Source organism: Cephus cinctus, unplaced genomic scaffold, assembly GCF_000341935.2.
Source record: "Cephus cinctus unplaced genomic scaffold, Ccin1 Ccin1_scaffold0857, whole genome shotgun sequence".
NCBI classification, from domain to species: domain Eukaryota; kingdom Metazoa; phylum Arthropoda; class Insecta; order Hymenoptera; family Cephidae; genus Cephus; species Cephus cinctus.
This window is the reverse complement of record NW_014333443.1, coordinates 642083-663786: the sequence shown is the minus strand read 5'-3', so window position 1 is coordinate 663786 and position 21704 is coordinate 642083. Positions and strand designations below refer to the sequence as shown.

Below are 21704 nucleotides of genomic sequence, written 5' to 3'. Positions count from 1 at the left end.
CCCCGGTATACCATCTGCCTTATGGATTATTTGGTGTATCGTTCTAAGATTAAAATCGATACTTTTAGAAAACCAAAATTAGCAATGGATTTTAAAAAATGTAAACGTAAAAACTCAAACGTTTAAATTTAAGATGAAATAGAAATGCATTTAATTGATCGATATTAATGAGACACGCTGTATAAGATGAAATCAAAATTGTTATTAATTCTCGAGAATTTCTACTACTTCCCAAAATCATAATCGGCATTGTTTTCATGTGTATACGAGTTGTCTCGATACTTAATAAAACATCCACGATACGTTTTCGACATCCACGATACAAAATCACGTTTAGACATTTCGCCATGGAATTTTCAGATTAAGTCGGTTCTGATTGAAACGCAAATAGCTAATACTGTCGTTCCTAAATCAGACGCCTCTTGATTAATCCAAGTGTATTTTTAAGAATTCAACAAAAAATATGTGAACTGCGAAAAGAAAATATAAAAGCAAACAGATTGGCCCCTCAAGTCACATAGTCACACACTACAAGCTTGCGATTGCAGAATTTATACAGAAACGCTATTTTTAACGTCTAATTATCAAAATCTAAAATAAAGAAATTTCTCAAAAAATTTAAAACTTAAACATTTAACAGTTCATTCGTAGATTTTAGTGCGGTCTTATACGGCTGTGTGTTACCCGTGATTTTATTAAAAATATTTCTTAAAAAAATGCAAAAGCATATACATACGTTTATGACGAATACATAGCAAGTTTGCATGTGAGCGACTCATTCCTTTAAGTGGCTTAATTGTCGTCGGAAACATTCATTAACGGGGAACGCACTTCGTTTCTATACAAGTCAAAACTTTTTGATCCCACCATTCATATTAATATAATGAACTGTCATATGCAAATATCCATGTGTGCATTAAGTAAATTTACGTATACGCAGTTGTTTTCGCTCGAATTCTTAGAAGAATATGGCGCGTATCAAATTCCACGCGTTGTTGTTGTATATCGAACATCTTGAAGAATCTGTTTGAACGTTTCCAGAAGGCTTCGTCATATATCATTTCATACGGTATTCTTCTCTGCAAAAGCGATCATTCGATCTTCTGACAGTGACTAGAGAATAAGTCGCAGAGTCTGCGATGATGATTTCGCACAGCAAATTGTTGCCCTTTTGATTGGTTAATTGCGAGCAAAGACTTAACGAGTTTTAAAGTTTTGGGATCCTGCCGTTAAGGAGGATATGGTTTAACGTAATAGTTCCTAGATTGCAGAATTAAACTGGACCTCTTTGACCTCTCTTAAAGTATTTACGACGAGTTTTCATTCAGCTACTTCGCGGAAGTTCAATCGAAGAAGTAAGACAATGAAGTCTCCAGTACGGCCCACGTGCCAGCGTATAAAACGTTTGTTATAAGGCACCGTATAGTTTTTTTATTTTAACATACGTTTACGTTACTTTATAGAAAACCACGTGTCACTTGCTAAGGATTGCATTGCTCACGAACTGTCATAAATACACATTGAACTCGTGGACCGACTATGTACGATACTACGGGAATAATATAATAGACTTCCTTGTAATGTATTTCAGTCATAGTTTAATTTAATTTTTTACCTTTTCCCCATCAAATGAAAATTTCATAATATTCCTGGAAGTAAGAGTAATTTTAGTTACTTATTGATAACCCCTATCGCCGTTGACCTTTAAGTGAGATTAACAGTCATATACTGTTCACGTACAGTGTGAATACCACATATATTACATATGTACATGAACTGTTCAGGAGCACGCTCCAGATTCAGCAATTTTAAATTTTGTTTCGTAACAGCTCTTATCAGAATTTTTGGTTGAGGAATGGAATATTTTGAATCTGTGAAGATTACATGTATCATGCTAGAGCAATTATAGATTCCGTGGAGTTATCGTATGTAATTGGATGCAAAGACATGGGGAGAGGATCGGATGAGATAAAAGGAGGAGAAATAGGAAAAATATCTACATAGAGAAAGAAGCGACAGGAATTAATGAATATAAATATAATAATAAGAATTATCAAACTGATGAGACAAAATGTGAAGTGTACGAGGATCGAACGTGTCGTATCGTGTGTGTGTATCGAGTGTCGAATGAGATTGAAGATAAGAAAATTAGCTGAAGAGGATGAACCAATAAGAATTCCCGAACACAGGCATAATTATAAGCATTAGCCAACGCATGACCTAGCATGTGGAATAAATAAACGAATCGTGAAACTTATATATGAGTTGGGGAAATTAACAAGTATATTTAATGACCCATGACTTGGTTCGTCTGGGGCAATTGTGATAGGACAGAGTCGATGATTTTATAATATACACATATGAACGTATGCGTGTGAGTTTTTGATAGGGACTGTGCAGTTCATGCACTTATTTACCTCTTTTTAGACAATTTTTTAATAATGGAATCGAGTTGACTATTTAAAAATCAGAACGGGATATTCCACGGTGACTGATGATTCTACTTATAGGAATAATTTTACAAGCGTTACGTTATACATATATGATCTGAATGTAATGTGGATGACTGTTATGTATAACGATATCACGAATGCAAAAATGATTTCTTCTACTTTATGGATTTATCACTGTTTATTACATTTATAAGATAACACATCGGATGTTGAAGTACATAATCGCAATTAGAGTTTTCATTATCCTCAAAATACACGAGGTAACCTTTCGCCTTTGACTGAGGCTCGTCTTAACTGTACGTGATTGAAATTCTATGTGTTTAAATGTAGAATAAGTCTGCGATCACAGTTTACAAATATACACGCTGATAATTTTTTTGTTATATTTAAAAGATTGGATTTAAGGCGCATGTGATTGGACTGTTAAGGTTGTAGTGTTGTCTGTGATTAGAAAAATAGTTTATTTTCTTGGTTGATAATCGTTCAGTATTGTTATCATTGGCTACTTTTTTACTTCAGTGGAATTTAGTGTAAAGTACATGAAACGTACAGTATCTATAGTCTATTATGGCGTTTTCCATTGGTAAACTTTCCTTACATATGGATGCAACGTGTAACATGTACTGCTTACGCTTGGTGCATGAAAATCCTGCCAGTTGGAAACTTTTCAGTTTCTTTTTCTTATTCCTTTGTGACTTTGTATCCCCTAGGTGATCAAGTGCCACGTTCAAATATGTGGAGATAAATTGTATACATATGTATATTTCATCTGTCAACTCGAAGATGTTGAAAACAGCTGTTGAAATTTAATTTTCAATTCTGTATCGACTGTAGGTAAATGTATTCACGTGCTAAATATAGCAGTGTTTTTGTCCTGGCAAGTAACGACATCTGCCGTCTATAATACGAACTATAGAAATTATGCCGCACTGATAATACGAAGTTTTCGTAATATTTTAGCAGATCAGTAGTTTATTTATAACGCTTGACTAACTATAAGGCTTGCTTCCACCATAATGATTTACCATTTGTATTCGATTTATCTTTGCGATTAGCCTAAGTAAACTAAACATGCTCGTGTATTTTGTGCCTCGCTACTTGGATATGTACTATATACATATATCTATGTATATACAGCATTTCAATGGTAGACAGCTGCAACACTCAGCCCCGCGTGACACAATATTCCATTGGATGTCTAGTTTATTTTACCTGTTCAGTCAACATCTATGGGAGGAAGTTGTCTCAAATAATGTAGCAAATGACACGGCACAATGTGTACGTTCCACGGTTATAAAAAACAAAAAGTCATCTAAACCCTCATCAATAATTTTTATTTTCAAAACAATTATACAGAAAAATTATGTGACGTATAAACTGATGACACGTACATTCCAATGGATCAAGACCATTCAAAGTCCAGGATAAGTGACTTTTTGAAAAAAAATTGTTAATGGGAATTATCCTTATCACTCACAGAATTCACAACAATCAAAATTATGTTTTCTATCTCAAAGACGTCACAACATGGCAAACACAATGATCTGGCATACCAATATGTTATGAATTGTTGATCTTGGTACCCGGATGGCGATGACGTCGGGATTCGTGATAACGTAAAATGTTTATTGCTTCTATTATTTGTAACAATAATATTCTAACGATGATTCATACCAACTATGTCTAAGGTTAATAAGAAAGTTCAATTTGTAGCCATAAAAATTGGGAGTGAAACCTCAATGTATGTATATAAGCGCAAATATACATGTAAATGAGTGCGTAGTTCTACTGGCCCACTTCTACTGCCCTCAATTTCACTCCCACAAGTGAAATACAAACAGAAACTACCGGTATGGCTATATCCGTTCACTTTCAGTTTCATTTCGTTTTCACTTTCATTTTCACTCCCATCGTCCTGACCTGACCCAACCAAGATTTCTATTAACCCACCTCGACTTCATCAGAGATCTCTCCAAGGAAGCTGGATGTCCTGGGTCAGGATCATTCCCACTTTCACTATATTCTTAAATCCACCAGTCACTTTCATTTTCTAACGTTTACGATTTCTCGGCCGGTATATATCCTTATACCACGTATAAACATACAGTACCTATATGTATCATACAAATTTAATGATCTCTGTATGATGTGAAAAATCATTGGAAGGTGACAAACTGTGACTATAAATGTGCGCCTGATATTCTTTGTCTTATTGATATATATAAAAGATATATATAATTAAATTCAGAATTTAATTTATTTTATTGATAACGATAATAAGATAATTATTATTATATTTCTATGAAATGATAAACAGGGTTTGCATTTTTATTGTAATTCAAATTACATCTGTATTGTATGATTTGTTTATGTTTATGTTAAAAAAAATGTTTTATTAATATCTAATTATCTAATTTTCATTGTGAATCTCGTATCTTACTTGCGGAATTCGTTTGCGAAAATTATTCCGTAATTGATTTATTGTTGTGAGATAAGTCTGAATGTACTTACGCTTCGTGTGCGTGAATAATGTAAAAGAGTGGGATTTCGTTTGACGCACGTTCGTTATGGAAATATTTAGTCGTATATTTAAAAATGAACAATTAAAATTTGTAATGTACGACTTCTGCAGAGATTCATACTGTTGTCATTAGATTTTTCTCTTTTGTTAAAATCAATGCTAATCGTTTTTAAATTCATTTCATGTTACGTAAGCCCCCTAGATGCAAACGTTACTGTTAAACGTATATTTGGTATGCGAAAATAATATGTACAATAGGGATTACTTGATCACGGTACTGTGACTCATTACGGAAATAGCAATAAATCTGTTAAAAAACTAAAAATTTCATGGGAGGGTTAAACAAGCCAGATAAGACAATGTCTCCAGGTACATAATAGTATATAAGAGAGTATTCATTCTCAGTTCAAAGTAAAGTGAACTGAATAATTATAGTGAACCGTAATAATCATTTAGAGTGATCATAAATGACTGAGTGAAGTGTAAAATTTTGTCATTATGAAAGGTAATTTTTAGGAGTGTCGATTATTGGGCTATTGGAAATATATTCTTTATTAATTATTAATCGTGTTTTTCTGACGATACGTGTTTTTAGTTTTCAGTGTTTGTATCGTTGTGCTTTTGATTGGTACAACGATCGCCGCGCCCACGTGGGATTCTATAAAAAAACAATTATCTAAATTGAAAGATCATTATGAAAATGAAAGCGATGAATCGGTTAATTACGGTGACGAGGTTAAGAAAATCTTGAAAGATAAATATGACGATATTTCGCGAATCATCAAGGCTGCAAAATTGGAAAACAGTCTTCAGGATTCTGATTCTCAAGAAAATGATTCTTCGGAATGGAAGGATATCATTAAAAAAGCAAAGAAACAATTGAAAAAACTGTATGACCATGAGAACTCTATTGAAGATCAAGATAGTGAAGAATCTCAGGAGACGGACTCACAAGAGTCGAAGGAACTTGAAAACTCTGCGAAGAATGACATATCTGTAGAAGAAACACCTAAGGCTGTTTCGGTACTTCTAGCCAGTTTGCATGGAAAAAATTCCGCAGCTCCGTCTACTGGTGGAATTGCGTCTAACAGACCTTCATCACTGGCTGCAATTGCATCTAACACCGGAACTGCAATTAACGTAGGATCCTCACTAAGTGCAGTTATAGATAACGTAGGAACATCATCTAACAAAGACCCCACATTAACCGCAGTTGCATCAAAGGCCGGAATTACAATTAACGCAGGTTCCTCATCCAGCGTAGTTGTACCAAACAGAAGTACTTCAGTTGATGTCACAGTATCCACATCAAATGCCGTTCCATCCAACATAGCAACTATCCCATCTGATACTATTACATCAGGCGTCATCGCACCCGTAGTTTCTGCTGGCAATACTGGAATAAACGCCGTATCTACCTCCAACATTATCGTCTCTGACGCCGCAACTTCCACATCTAACAATGTTGTATCTAACCTCGCTGCACCTGAGGCCGTTGCATCGACTGACAACACTGCAACAAATACAGCATCTATATCCAAAGTCGACGCACCGAACACCGCAGTTTCCACATCTGACGCCGCTGCTGCAACGTCTAACGTAGTTGTGCCTAACGCCTGTGCCTGCTACCGCAGCTTCCACGTCCGACGTCGTTGCTTCTGACGTCGCTTCATCAGCGGACAGCACTGTTGCAGCTGCTGTATCTACCTCCAACGTCGTGGCATCTAACGCCGCCGCTGCAACATCTAACGTTGTTGTGCCTGCTACCGCAGCTTCCACGTCCGACGTCGTTGCTTCTGACGTCGCTTCATCAGCGGACAGCACTGTTGCAGCTGCTGTATCTACCTCCAACGTCGTGGCATCTAACGCCGCCGCTGCAACATCTAACGTTGTTGTGTCTGCTGCCGCAGCTTCCACGTCCGACGTCGTTGGTTCTGACGTCGCTTCATCAGCGGACAGCACTGTTGCAGCTGCTGTATCTACCTCCAACGTCGTCGCAACTGACGCAGCTGCTGCAACGTCTAACGTAGTTGTGCCTAACGCTGTACCTTCCACGTCTGACGTCGTTACATCTGACGCCGCTGCTGCAATATCAAACGTCGTTGTGCCTGCTGCCGCAGCTTCCACGTCCGACGTCATTGCTTCTGACGTCGCTTCATCAGCGGACAGCACTGTTGCAGCTGCTGTATCTACCTCCAACGTCGTGGCATCTAACGCCGCCGCTGCAACATCTAACGTTGTTGTGCCTGCTACCGCAGCTTCCACGTCCGACGTCGTTGCTTCTGACATCGCAACATCAGTAGATAACGCTGTGGCAGATGTTGTATCTACCTCCAACGTCGTCGCATCTGACGCCGCTGCTTCCACATCTAACGTCGTTGCACCTGACGCCGCAGCTTCTACATCTGACGTCGTTGCACCTGACGCCGCAGCTTCCACGTCTGACGTCGTTGCTTCTGACGTCGCTGCATCAGTGGATAGCACTGTGGCAGATGCTGTATCTGCCTCCAACGTCGTCGTATCTGACGCCGCAGCTTCCACGTCTGACGTCGTTGCTTCTGATGTCGGTGCATCAGTTGATAGCACTGTGGCAGATGCTGTATCTGCCTCCAACGTCGTCGTATCTGACGCCGCAGCTTCCACGTCTGACGTCGTTGCTTCTGATGTCGGTGCATCAGTTGATAGCACTGTGGCAGATGCTGTATCTGCCTCCAACGTCGTCGTATCTGACGCCGCAGCTTCCACGTCTGACGTCGTTGCTTCTGATGTCGGTGCATCAGTTGATAGCACTGTGGCAGATGCTGTATCTGCCTCCAACGTCGTCGTATCTGACGCCGCAGCTTCCACGTCTGACGTCGTTGCTTCTGATGTCGGTGCATCAGTTGATAGCACTGTGGCAGATGCTGTATCTGCCTCCAACGTCGTCGTATCTGACGCCGCAGCTTCCACGTCTGACGTCGTTGCTTCTGATGTCGGTGCATCAGTTGATAGCACTGTGGCAGATGCTGTATCTGCCTCCAACGTCGTCGTATCTGACGCCGCAGCTTCCACGTCTGACGTCGTTGCTTCTGATGTCGGTGCATCAGTTGATAGCACTGTGGCAGATGCTGTATCTGCCTCCAACGTCGTCGTATCTGACGCCGCAGCTTCCACGTCTGACGTCGTTGCTTCTGATGTCGGTGCATCAGTTGATAGCACTGTGGCAGATGCTGTATCTGCCTCCAACGTCGTCGTATCTGACGCCGCAGCTTCCACGTCTGACGTCGTTGCTTCTGATGTCGGTGCATCAGTTGATAGCACTGTGGCAGATGCTGTATCTGCCTCCAACGTCGTCGTATCTGACGCCGCAGCTTCCACGTCTGACGTCGTTGCTTCTGATGTCGGTGCATCAGTTGATAGCACTGTGGCAGATGCTGTATCTGCCTCCAACGTCGTCGTATCTGACGCCGCAGCTTCCACGTCTGACGTCGTTGCTTCTGATGTCGGTGCATCAGTTGATAGCACTGTGGCAGATGCTGTATCTGCCTCCAACGTCGTCGTATCTGACGCCGCAGCTTCCACGTCTGACGTCGTTGCTTCTGATGTCGGTGCATCAGTTGATAGCACTGTGGCAGATGCTGTATCTGCCTCCAACGTCGTCGTATCTGACGCCGCAGCTTCCACGTCTGACGTCGTTGCTTCTGATGTCGGTGCATCAGTTGATAGCACTGTGGCAGATGCTGTATCTGCCTCCAACGTCGTCGTATCTGACGCCGCAGCTTCCACGTCTGACGTCGTTGCTTCTGATGTCGGTGCATCAGTTGATAGCACTGTGGCAGATGCTGTATCTGCCTCCAACGTCGTCGTATCTGACGCCGCAGCTTCCACGTCTGACGTCGTTGCTTCTGATGTCGGTGCATCAGTTGATAGCACTGTGGCAGATGCTGTATCTGCCTCCAACGTCGTCGTATCTGACGCCGCAGCTTCCACGTCTGACGTCGTTGCTTCTGATGTCGGTGCATCAGTTGATAGCACTGTGGCAGATGCTGTATCTGCCTCCAACGTCGTCGTATCTGACGCCGCAGCTTCCACGTCTGACGTCGTTGCTTCTGATGTCGGTGCATCAGTTGATAGCACTGTGGCAGATGCTGTATCTGCCTCCAACGTCGTCGTATCTGACGCCGCAGCTTCCACGTCTGACGTCGTTGCTTCTGATGTCGGTGCATCAGTTGATAGCACTGTGGCAGATGCTGTATCTGCCTCCAACGTCGTCGTATCTGACGCCGCAGCTTCCACGTCTGACGTCGTTGCTTCTGATGTCGGTGCATCAGTTGATAGCACTGTGGCAGATGCTGTATCTGCCTCCAACGTCGTCGTATCTGACGCCGCAGCTTCCACGTCTGACGTCGTTGCTTCTGATGTCGGTGCATCAGTTGATAGCACTGTGGCAGATGCTGTATCTGCCTCCAACGTCGTCGTATCTGACGCCGCAGCTTCCACGTCTGACGTCGTTGCTTCTGATGTCGGTGCATCAGTTGATAGCACTGTGGCAGATGCTGTATCTGCCTCCAACGTCGTCGTATCTGACGCCGCAGCTTCCACGTCTGACGTCGTTGCTTCTGATGTCGGTGCATCAGTTGATAGCACTGTGGCAGATGCTGTATCTGCCTCCAACGTCGTCGTATCTGACGCCGCAGCTTCCACGTCTGACGTCGTTGCTTCTGATGTCGGTGCATCAGTTGATAGCACTGTGGCAGATGCTGTATCTGCCTCCAACGTCGTCGTATCTGACGCCGCAGCTTCCACGTCTGACGTCGTTGCTTCTGATGTCGGTGCATCAGTTGATAGCACTGTGGCAGATGCTGTATCTGCATCCAACGTCGTCGTATCTGACGCTGCAGCTTCCACGTCCGACGTTGTTGCTTCTGACATCGCAACATCAGTAGATAACGCTGTGGCAGATGTTGTATCTACCTCCAACGTCGTCGCATCTGACGCCGCTGCTTCCACATCTAACGTCGTTGCACCTGACGCCGCAGCTTCTACATCTGACGTCGTTGCACCTGACGCCGCAGCTTCCACGTCTGACGTCGTTGCTTCTGACGTCGCTACATCAGTGGATAGCACTGTGGCAGATGCTGTATCTGCCTCCAACGTCGTCGTATCTGACGCCGCAGCTTCCACGTCCGACGTTGTTGCTTCTGACATCGCAACATCAGTAGATAACGCTGTGGCAGATGTTGTATCTCCCTCCAACGTCGTCGCATCTGACGCCGCTGCTTCCACATCTGACGTCGTTGCACCTGACGCCGCAGCTTCCACGTCCGACGTTGTTGCTTCTGACATCGCAACATCAGTAGATAACGCTGTGGCAGATGTTGTATCTCCCTCCAACGTCGTCGCATCTGACGCCGCTGCTTCCACATCTAACGTCGTTGCACCTGACGCCGCAGCTTCTACATCTGACGTCGTTGCACCTGACGCCGCAGCTTCCACGTCCGACGTTGTTGCTTCTGACATCGCAACATCAGTAGATAACGCTGTGGCAGATGTTGTATCTCCCTCCAACGTCGTCGCATCTGACGCCGCTGCTTCCACATCTAACGTCGTTGCACCTGACGCCGCAGCTTCTACATCTGACGTCGTTGCACCTGACGCCGCAGCTTCCACGTCCGACGTTGTTGCTTCTGACATCGCAACATCAGTAGATAACGCTGTGGCAGATGTTGTATCTCCCTCCAACGTCGTCGCATCTGACGCCGCTGCTTCCACATCTAACGTCGTTGCACCTGACGCCGCAGCTTCTACATCTGACGTCGTTGCACCTGACGCCGCAGCTTCCACGTCCGACGTTGTTGCTTCTGACATCGCAACATCAGTAGATAACGCTGTGGCAGATGTTGTATCTCCCTCCAACGTCGTCGCATCTGACGCCGCTGCTTCCACATCTAACGTCGTTGCACCTGACGCCGCAGCTTCTACATCTGACGTCGTTGCACCTGACGCCGCAGCTTCCACGTCCGACGTTGTTGCTTCTGACATCGCAACATCAGTAGATAACGCTGTGGCAGATGTTGTATCTCCCTCCAACGTCGTCGCATCTGACGCCGCTGCTTCCACATCTAACGTCGTTGCACCTGACGCCGCAGCTTCTACATCTGACGTCGTTGCACCTGACGCCGCAGCTTCCACGTCCGACGTTGTTGCTTCTGACATCGCAACATCAGTAGATAACGCTGTGGCAGATGTTGTATCTCCCTCCAACGTCGTCGCATCTGACGCCGCTGCTTCCACATCTAACGTCGTTGCACCTGACGCCGCAGCTTCTACATCTGACGTCGTTGCACCTGACGCCGCAGCTTCCACGTCCGACGTTGTTGCTTCTGACATCGCAACATCAGTAGATAACGCTGTGGCAGATGTTGTATCTCCCTCCAACGTCGTCGCATCTGACGCCGCTGCTTCCACATCTAACGTCGTTGCACCTGACGCCGCAGCTTCTACATCTGACGTCGTTGCACCTGACGCCGCAGCTTCCACGTCCGACGTTGTTGCTTCTGACATCGCAACATCAGTAGATAACGCTGTGGCAGATGTTGTATCTCCCTCCAACGTCGTCGCATCTGACGCCGCTGCTTCCACATCTAACGTCGTTGCACCTGACGCCGCAGCTTCTACATCTGACGTCGTTGCACCTGACGCCGCAGCTTCCACGTCCGACGTTGTTGCTTCTGACATCGCAACATCAGTAGATAACGCTGTGGCAGATGTTGTATCTCCCTCCAACGTCGTCGCATCTGACGCCGCTGCTTCCACATCTAACGTCGTTGCACCTGACGCCGCAGCTTCTACATCTGACGTCGTTGCACCTGACGCCGCAGCTTCCACGTCTGACGTCGTTGCTTCTGATGTCGGTGCATCAGTTGATAGCACTGTGCCAGATGCTGTATCTGCCTCCAACGTCGTCGCATCTGACGGCGTAGCTTCTACATCTGACGTCGTTGCTTCTGATGCCACTACATTAGTTGACAAAATTATAGCGGCTGCAGTATCTATCTTCAAGGACGTTGTACCTAAATCCGCCGCTGCTGCATCCAATGTTGGTGCGTCGGTTGACAACACCGTAGCAGATATATCTCCTGTAGACGTAGCTATTGTTAATGGTAGTTCAACTTCAAATTCCGATGGTGGAAGTTCAATGGGATCCATTGACGAAGGAAATATAAATGTAGCTAATTCAGGTAATGCTTAACCACGCTCCCTGCGAATTTTGTGTGTAAATATTTGAAATGTCAGGCAATACAAACTAAATTATAATAGTAATGAATGATATATTACGATGGTCGAACTTTCAATACATTCACTCTCGGATGTTTATCTTCTACTATTTGTCAAATGTAACATTTGTAGCTTCAAGACTGCAATGAATAACATTTGCGATTCTGAAGATTCATATCCCAGCGGGCACGTTAATCAATATCTAGTGACATTACAGCCAATTTTGAATATGTTATTGAAAACTCAGTATCATCATTAAGCACCTATACAACTGATACTTCTTCCGATATCAACAACGTAGGACCATCATCTGCCATCATCGAAGCTGGATCAACATCGGGAAAGGAGAACATTGATATTGATGCCAGTACACCAGTAACTACTACCACCTCTGCCATAAGTGACCATGGCATATCATCAGTATCTATCAGTGACAAATATATCAGCACTTTCGTTGCCAATAACTTCGCGACCTCTTACATGGGTTCCTCGGATGTATCAGGAATCGAAGATACATCAACCACATTACCTTTTACTGTCACACCAATTTACCTAGTTCCAGACACCATCAGCCCAAATCTAAATCCATTTATTTCAAGTGGTCCAACTGAACAAAGCATTGAATCTTCAACGGAATCTTCAGTTACAGATATAATAACATCGTCAGATAGTAGTGCAGTTGCTGTTGTTATAAATACAAGTACATCACTGCCAGTATATACTATAGCTGCATTTGATTATACGGACTCAACCACGGTAGCTGATGTTGTCACGGTCACGGACTCTTTTGGTACTCTTGTAGATCCTGCAGAAACTTCTAAATATGAAGAAGCGTTATGGTCTGAGAGCTTTGTCATTGAAGCATCTACTTCATCCAGTAATACTGATGATACTTTACAATCTTTTGCCACTTCAATCGCATCACCAGACTCCTATTTGAATGGATAGCACCAGACTAGTTTCACATTTCAATTAGAATTTGCCACTGAATCCAATACCAATTACGTCGGGACTGCCGTGGAATTCTCTGCACTTTTTACACGAGATCCCGCACATGACGGTTCATCATCTAACGCAACTCCAATCGATTCAACAACTATGGAAAATATGAACTAAACAGGAATTCCGGTCAACGTAGGCAGTACAGTAGATATCATCGCTGATGTCTCTGGATCACCATCAGGTACTTCAGGGTACAGTACATCATCAACTGGCCGTTCAGGATAGACAGGATCAAGTGACTCTGAACCTAGATCAAAGGGCAATCGACGAAAAACAAATTCCGGTCGTAATTATAATGAAGCAGGTGGATTACGAGGACATATCATATTCAGGCCTACTTTTAAAATAAGATAACGCCCAACTGTACATTTTTTCTGATTTGAAAAAATTATGCATTTGTTGAACAATATGGATGTAGTGTCTTATATTAATATTAGATATTGATAGTGCGAACCGTAATATATCAATTTTATTGATTATGAATAAAGTAACTATTTTAGCATTGCACCTTTCTACGTTAATCATCATCTTCTCACATGCTCACTCTTTCAATCCAAGAATCAATCGATGAAACGAAACAAATAAAAATCCATTAATCTCAGTGTAAAACTATAATTTGGTGATCATCAGATCCACGTCACTATTACGGTATTTACTATTACCAACGTGAAAACATTCGCATGGTATCTATTACTAGTCATAAATTCAATTAAAAAATTCTGTATATCATAATACTGTAGATACTTCTTTTGACATTTATGTACAATAACTCGTAAAGTGGCATTCTTGTTACCTAGGATATATATATGTATATATTACGTGTATTAAACATATACTACATATTGAACTTACGCATGTAATCTAGATTCTGATACAGTAACATAAATCCCCGTGAGACTAAATATATATAATATCTATATACCTCATCTTTGTCGGGTACTACGATTAGATGAAATCGATATATCGAAGGAATCGATTAAATCTAAGTTGTTTCACGTCAAATTCATTATGACTTTAGACAACAGTATTTACTATAACTCCATTTTGTTAAATATAATTGTAACATTGAAACAGTAATGATTACTGATAACGATATTTGATTTCGTAGAAATTGAGAAACTTCATTGACGCAAATGTTGCTGTCGCTTTGTAATATTTATAATAATAGAATGATGATCACATCATACCCTTGGATACTGTATACGAGATGACGTTAAATTATTTAAAAAATTGTACGAATTATATGCATTGTACTATTAGTGTACAAATAAAATTATTTTTGAAGTATATAAAAAATGTGTAATTAGTAGTTATATTTCATGTGACGCCATCAAATGAACATGCAAGCTGAATTAAGGATGTTTTTTAAATGGGTCTCTAAGCACTGCTATCAGTACCGCCATAACAACTATCAAAAGTTATGAGATGCCTGTGTGTTGGCCATCAGTAAAGCTTTAACCCCGATGTTCAATATCCGAGCTTCAGAATAAAAGAAGCAGGTGATAACACATTTTCGTATACGTAATCGAATTTGAAAATAATAGAAATTCTGTGTAATGTTAATTATTCGATTGAGTGTTTATGCAATTGATAATTTTATTTAATCAGAATTGCTCAGGCCAATTGCACAATGATATTGTATTCGCATTACCACCGTTACGAATAAACGATGAAAATAAGTCAGAACATTTTATCTGACAATCTGGTATTTTTGCGTGTATGGAAACTGATAGCAACCTTTATATAAATACAAGAAATAATCATTGACATCCAGTGATTTCGAATTGACGTCCAGGACGTATTAACTAATTGTGTTATTAGCAGCACAGATTCTAATAATGAAGGGTAAGTCCATGAAATTTTACGTTTAATTAGCTCTAGGCTTATACAGTTAGATAAATAAATGTACATACACACATGTGGCGACGACTTAAGAACCCTGAGAAACTTAACCACCCTAATTGTCCTTTAATTTTAATTACAATAAATCGTACAAACCCTTGCAAAAGTATTACCTAGCTTTGAAATTATCCTTACCTCGACACGTGTATACGTAGAATTACGAAATTTAATTCGGTAATTCAAACTAGAATATAAATAGATTTTTTATTTTATTTCAGGCTCCATCGTGATGATTTTATTAGCAATTGTTGCTATTCTGCAAGCTTGTCGAGCTATTCCTGTTAGAATACATGAAAATAACGTAGACCTACCCAGTGCAGTGGCTTACTTCATTCCTCCGGTTGACAATTCTATCAATATTCCACATTCCGAACTAAGAAACACTATTCATTCGAAAACTTATCCAGTCCCATTCCTAAGTTCGTTTATTTATCCATATGGTTCACTTAGAAGACCCGTCAATATTCCTCCTTACTTGAACGACATTATATCTGGTAATGGAAGATTACATCGTCCATACCCTAGTCCCGTCGTTATAACGTTCCCAGCACCTGATTCTGGATATGAAAATGGCATCGAATCATCAGACGAATCGTCCAGCGATTCTTCAGACGAATCATTCAATATATCCGGTGAAGCTTCTACTGATGAAATACATGAACCAATGACTACTGATGAAACTTCACTTCAATCTACTACTACTACCACCACCGAACCTAGCTGTATAACTGCTACAATATCGACCACTGAGAAACCGACAACTGTAACGCCATCAGTAAAATCCAGTTCCGAAGATTCAAATAAATTATGAATTTCATCACAATCGTTGAAATCTACGAAAAATTTCGATTCCTTATCTTAATTGTTTATCACAATAAAACTTATTACTGCAGGGCATGCTTATACGAGTAACCGGTTCTTGTAATTAGTATACTTGGGTGATTTTTAAACACCTCGTGAATAAATAATATTATATCCAATTTTGTGTAATTATCGAGGAATTTTTATGAAGATTTTGTTGTACGAAATTTTATGAATGTTACTGTGTTGATTTTCTGATAAAAATTATGATTCATCAATTTCAGCACACCTGATTCCATATTAATTTAGCAGTATTTAGTCAGCTATGACTTGCATAACCTGATGAGAATTCAAAAATTATTTATACTAATTAAAATAATATATATGTACCTCATCATATGAAAAGATAATATAGAGCATAGCAACGGGTACTGGTAGATGATATAAATGTTGAAAGTCTAAAAAAATGTATAAATTTTATAAGCGTGAATAGACCACATTAATTACGAAGGAGCTCAAATATCAGTACTATGTATTGCTAGTCGATCGTTTTGAGTTTCGAATGTTCTTCATCATTTATTGATTCGCTCGAAGGAGTCATGAGTGAAAATCACCTAAAGCAACAAAACATTAAATTGTTATCTTGTGTTGTGTACGTATGACTAAGGCAGATTCGAGTCACAATCGATTATTAGGATTATCAGAAATTTGTGGGCGAAAGGACGTAAATAAATGTAAAGCTTTGCTCTACAAAGTGAAAAAAGAATAGCTCCATTGTCTCTGTAGAATGTTAGAAACTTCTCGGTGATAGTAAGCTTCGGGTTGCACGAGAAGGTTGTTGTTGGAGGATTTTGCTGAACGAAAAGTTAACATGTCGGTTCTCAACGGAGGTACGAAATCAACATTGACTAGGTGGACTGGAGGCGGGTCAACGCCATCTGGACAGACTTGCTTAACAGCAGACTGGCTGTGGTATTACTTTCAAGACTATTGGATGTCTTGGCTGGTAGAATTGTTTCTCTACGAATATCTTCGAGGTTCGTCGGTACGAGTGTCGCTGACTGCGGTTTTAAGATAGGCCTTCTAATGACATAAAAAGCTAACTTGTTTCTAATAAATAGATATACGCCTTATTCAATTAAGCGCCTGAACCCTCTGATGATTCTACCATCTTCGTTATATAATATAAGCGTTTATCGGCGCTAAGGAATGTGCAGAGTCAATAAATTTTGGATAAGTCGGGCAGTTTGTTTATGTGGGAATCGAGGTCGGAGATTCTCTTTGTCTCATTGTAAGCTGCATTGAACGCGAATTCAAACGACAATTTGACAAGTGGTAAATGATATTTAATATAAATTTTATAAGTTCAGACCACATTTTTTTTACCAGTTTTTTATCTTATCATACTAAAACAATGGAAACGTATTTTGTAATTAAACCATATATCAAGTAATGAATATTCGTATAAAGTAAACAAAATAACTATAACACCCCGTGAAATCATTATTTGAATCTACCAACTGAAATAATATTCAAGACAGATGTACAAAATCCGATTTGACATACTTTAGCATGTATCTAATTCGTAGTTCAAATTGTACATATCAAGTAAACCCACGTGAGATGCATAAGTAACAAAGAACTAGCCTACATAGACTTTATGGGTAACGAACAATACGTTCCCCTTACTTTAGTTAGTAATTTGACCTAACGGTAGTTCGCCTTACTCGCGACTGATAGACAAACACAAAAAATACTAACTAAAATACAAATTTTCACTGCTGCAACGGAGGAAAAAAATAATAATTATACAATTTTGTAACAAAACTCTTCACACTCTCACAACATAAACGTTCGCACAGTGGGGACACAAAAGGAAGATAATGAGCAGGTTGATAAAAACTTGAAAGGCAAAATAGAGATAAGCTATAAAAAAAACGTTAAATTTACATGATCTGACGTAATCAATTCTGGGTAAAACAAGATACCCAGTAAATTCCCCATTTATATCCTCGCTAGAAATACACGTTAAAGCTTAACATAGTAACTGATCACTGTTTTTCAAAATCTCCGTGGGATAACACATAAATACGATAATAAAAATTGTTAACCTAACCGTCACGAATTGCAGTTATCACAAACATACCACAGTTTTATCTGACCTCTTATACGATTACTAAGATTTTCATGTCCATTGTAACGCACCAAGGTCATAATACGGTATTTGTGAGGCTTATGTTCAGTGCACTTTGAGCAGCGGTGGTTGGTACACCTTCGCCTTTGTGTTACGTGTGCTATCATCTACATGACAACAGTGCACGAGAAATAGAATGTGGAAATTCCTGTTACTGAACTTGGTCTTGGCCTTAACGGCCACTGCACTGGATACCATCAATATTTCGGTATGCTTCACTAAAGAATTTCTCACACAGATTTTATACTTGAACTATGAAGAACGTTAATGAAATATGTATATCTTTAAAATTTTACTAAATTTTTATGACTCGGTGATACTTTTTATTCATATTGTGACAGATATTTCATATATGTATTTGATATACTATTTATTGCACAAATTATATATTTATTAGCATTAAGACTGTTGGGAGATATTCATTTGGTTGGTACTGATCAAAATAAACAATTGTTATATCCTTTACGAAATCTGTACTGTATACTGTACTACTATACTTGAAGTGTGAAAGATACGTATTACTGTATATCTATTCATATGTGAATCAATCTTGATCCATATAATGCATGCGTCATCTAAATTGTCAACTCGTTACTGTTTCGTGTCCATGACAAATAATGTGTTAGACAGTAGGTGACGATATGAGAGTAACTTGGAGTGTGTCGAATAGAAAGAAACAAAAACAGATGAAGTTCCTTCGAATGTTTATTAATTTTTGAAAATAGTGAAAAGAGTGAATTTCGATATTCATAAACTGAAAAGTATGATATTGGCGTACAGAAAGATTTTAATGCTGTGCATAATAGCAGCTGTAACTTTGAGTGTCCTGAGTAGAATTTTACCCCCGCGTAATATTCAACGTAAAGTTTCACGTAATTTAACCAAATTGCAAAGGTAAAAAAATTCGTAAATAGATTTGAGGTTATTATTGCAATTAGTTTAAACTCACAGGAAACACAAGGGAGTTATGGATTCGCAGTTGATTACCAAAATAATCAGTTTCTTCTCGATGGACAACCATTTCGTTACGTTTCCGGAAGTTTTCATTATTTTCGTACACCAAGGCACTATTGGAGAGACAGACTGAGAAAACTTCGAGCAGCAGGATTAAATGCAGTTAGCACGTAAGTCACGGTTGCTATAAATTTCATAATTTTGAATAATAGCGATCACACTCGGGTTATGATTATTTTAGATACGTCGAATGGAGTCTTCATCAACCGCAACCAGATACTTGGATGTGGTCAGGAGAAGCGGATCTCATGCATTTTTTGAATCTTGCGCAAGAAGAAGGACTAATGGTTTTACTTAGACCTGGACCTTATATATGCGCTGAGAGAGATTTGGTAAGAACAAAAAATTTTTTATCTAATTCATTATAATTTACAGATTAACTTTTAGGGTGGTTTACCTTATTGGTTGCTTAACCGCGTACCAGACATCCGGTTCCGCACTAATGATCAACGTAAGTTTTTCTTTTCAATTTAAAATGCTTAAATGAACATCGATGATTTTTATATATCGCCACAGGGTATATGGGATACGTTACTGTTTATCTGAATGAAGTACTCAAAAAAATTAAACCACTTTTGAGAGGACAGGGCGGTCCGATAATAATGGTTCAGGTATGTTCTCCATATGATTAGAATATCAAATTGAAACTCTACATGATCGGTATATCATAAAATTTCCTTAAACATTCCATTAAGACAATAGAATCGTATAAACATATTTTTTCATTATTCTCATATCACTGCCAATTATTAATACTCTGCATATTTAATAATCGCATGAGAATCGGCAATGATCTGCACCCTGATGACGAAACGCATAATAATGATAAATATTGATCAAGGTGGAAAACGAGTACGGAAGTTACTCGGCCTGTGACATTCAGTATATGGTGAGTTTACAACAATTATTTTCCCATCATGTTGGTACCGATGCACTTTTGTATACTACCGATGGAGCATTGGTAAAAATGCTACAATGTGGAGTAGTAACGGGCGCCTATGCGACAGTAGATTTTGGAGTTTATTCAAACGTAACAAAAGCGTTTGAGATTATGCGAATATTTCAGCCGAGGGTAAGTAAAATCATGAAACTTAATCGATGACGAAGTCGGCGATAAACAATGATATGTATTAATTATTTATTCAGGGACCGCTTGTAAATTCGGAATTTTATCCGGGTTGGTTGACTCACTGGGGGGAACCATTTCAAACCGTGGGAAAGCGGGCGGTCAAGACAAAATTATACGAAATGTTATCAGTTGGAGCATCCGTGAATATATATATGTTTTATGGAGGAACTAATTTTGGATTCACTTCCGGTGCTAATGGCGGAGAAACATTCAGTCCACAATTGACATCCTATGATTACGATGCTCCTCTTACCGAGGCTGGAGATCCCACACCGAAATATTTTGCGATACGAGACGTCATAGCTAAGGTATACAATATCATGTGTAGTCTTAATTATGTATATGTATAGTCTTAATTAATCTAAATTAATCTTTCAGTATCTTCCCATGCCAAATCTAACAATACCAACCATATCGCCCAAAGGTGATTATGGACCCATTTTAATGGAGTCGATAATCAATCTGTTTGATCCGTTGGCAAGAACACTTTTTGGAACGAATCAAATAACAACGACTACTTTACCGACGTTCGAATCTCTCGACTTACCATACGGTTTGGTTTTATACGAAGCATATTTGCCACAGGGTGGTCCCGATTCTAGTATACTGCACGCTATTGCAACAGACAGAGCTCTTGTTTATGTCGATTCTCATTTAGTTAGTACACTGAGTCGTACTCAGAAAACATCAACGATACCATTAGAACAGCCGTACGGCAGTAGAATACAGTTACTGTTAGAAAATCAAGGCCATCTGAACTATGGCAGCGGTATGGAGGATTTCAAGGTAAAGCATATATATAAGATATATGAAATTTGAGATCATTGGAATGCCGTTAAAAGTTATTATTGAAAAATATTTAATATTACCTATCTAGGGTCTGTGGAATGTAACTGTTAACGGATCACCTATTCCCCAATGGAACGTAACTGGTTTTCGTTTGAATACCGTTAAGCCACTTCGTAATTTGGAATCAACGAGAAGCAACCATGGAACTTTGAATAACGGCCCTGTGTTCCTTAAAGGAGAATTCACTATAGAGGGTAAACCATTGGACACTTTTTTGGATACCACAGGCTGGGGTAAAGGCGTAGCATACATCAACGGACATAATTTAGGCAGATATTGGCCACTGGCAGGACCTCAAATGACGCTTTACGTGCCAGCCCCATATTTACGGAGAGGTCAAAACGAATTAATATTATTAGAACTGGAGTTTGTTCCAAGGACGAAAAAAATGACATTCGTAACCGTTCCTAAATTGGGTAACAATACTGAAACGTAAATGACAAAGTATAAGTATTTAATTGTATAGGAAAAAAAAATTACCTTAAAGCCGAATAAACAACATTGTTCAAGTTCTTATATACAACGCCATCTTTTCGTACGTCAAACAAATAGACACGACGTACTCCACGTAATATTACTAAA

The 21704-nt window shown here is 40.0% G+C and overlaps 3 protein-coding genes across 9 annotated transcripts; all 3 read left to right on the top strand.

Moving 5' to 3' along the window:
• The first annotated feature begins 4906 nt into the window (after positions 1-4906).
• Positions 4907-13738, top strand: LOC107270962 (cell wall protein RBR3). Of its 4 annotated transcripts, none has more exons than XM_025088242.1 (4): positions 4907-5479; positions 5570-6591; positions 7019-9944; positions 10257-13738. In XM_025088242.1, the coding sequence occupies exons 1-4, from the start codon at positions 5473-5475 to the stop codon at positions 12203-12205; spliced, it is 5904 nt and encodes a 1967-aa protein (XP_024944010.1). In that variant the 5' UTR covers positions 4907-5472; the 3' UTR covers positions 12206-13738. The 4 variants fall into 4 exon arrangements, with proteins under 4 accessions (XP_024944010.1, XP_015601954.1, XP_024944009.1 ...); XM_015746468.2 differs by having other exon boundaries at positions 4909-5479; positions 7019-7322; positions 7395-13738; XM_025088241.1 differs by having other exon boundaries at positions 4909-5479; positions 7019-10220.
• A 552-nt stretch (positions 13739-14290) lies between these two features.
• Positions 14291-16115, top strand: LOC107270963. Its single transcript, XM_015746469.2, has 2 exons — positions 14291-15078; positions 15354-16115. Exons 1-2 carry the CDS (start codon positions 15072-15074, stop codon positions 15944-15946), a joined length of 600 nt encoding a protein of 199 aa, XP_015601955.1. The 5' UTR covers positions 14291-15071; the 3' UTR covers positions 15947-16115.
• Positions 16116-18009: 1894 nt separating this feature from the next.
• LOC107270918 (beta-galactosidase) lies at positions 18010-21645 on the top strand. Of its 4 annotated transcripts, none has more exons than XM_015746365.2 (9): positions 18010-18338; positions 19082-19254; positions 19326-19476; positions 19532-19595; positions 19661-19755; positions 19986-20216; positions 20291-20581; positions 20652-21059; positions 21151-21645. In XM_015746365.2, exons 1-9 carry the CDS (start codon positions 18267-18269, stop codon positions 21556-21558), a joined length of 1893 nt encoding a protein of 630 aa, XP_015601851.1. In that variant the 5' UTR covers positions 18010-18266; the 3' UTR covers positions 21559-21645. The 4 variants fall into 4 exon arrangements, with proteins under 4 accessions (XP_015601851.1, XP_024943998.1, XP_024943997.1 ...); XM_025088230.1 differs by having other exon boundaries at positions 18012-18338; positions 19069-19254; XM_025088229.1 differs by lacking the exon at positions 18010-18338 and adding an exon at positions 18588-19024 and having other exon boundaries at positions 19069-19254.
• The last annotated feature ends 59 nt before the right edge of the window (positions 21646-21704 follow it).

Bases quoted from the DNA above. Each gene is read 5' to 3' on its own strand.
- LOC107270918 (XM_025088229.1), top strand. From the start codon at position 18,894: ATGATATTGGCGTACAGAAAGATTTTAATGCTGTGCATAATAGCAGCT. The intron at 19,596-19,660 runs GTAAGTTTTTCT...ATATCGCCACAG, and splicing joins GTTCCGCACTAATGATCAAC to GGTATATGGGATACGTTACT. The intron at 21,060-21,150 runs GTAAAGCATATA...TTACCTATCTAG, and splicing joins GCGGTATGGAGGATTTCAAG to GGTCTGTGGAATGTAACTGT.
- LOC107270962 (XM_015746466.2), top strand. The intron at 6,592-7,018 runs TGTGCCTGCTAC...GTGCCTAACGCT, and splicing joins ACGTAGTTGTGCCTAACGCC to GTACCTTCCACGTCTGACGT.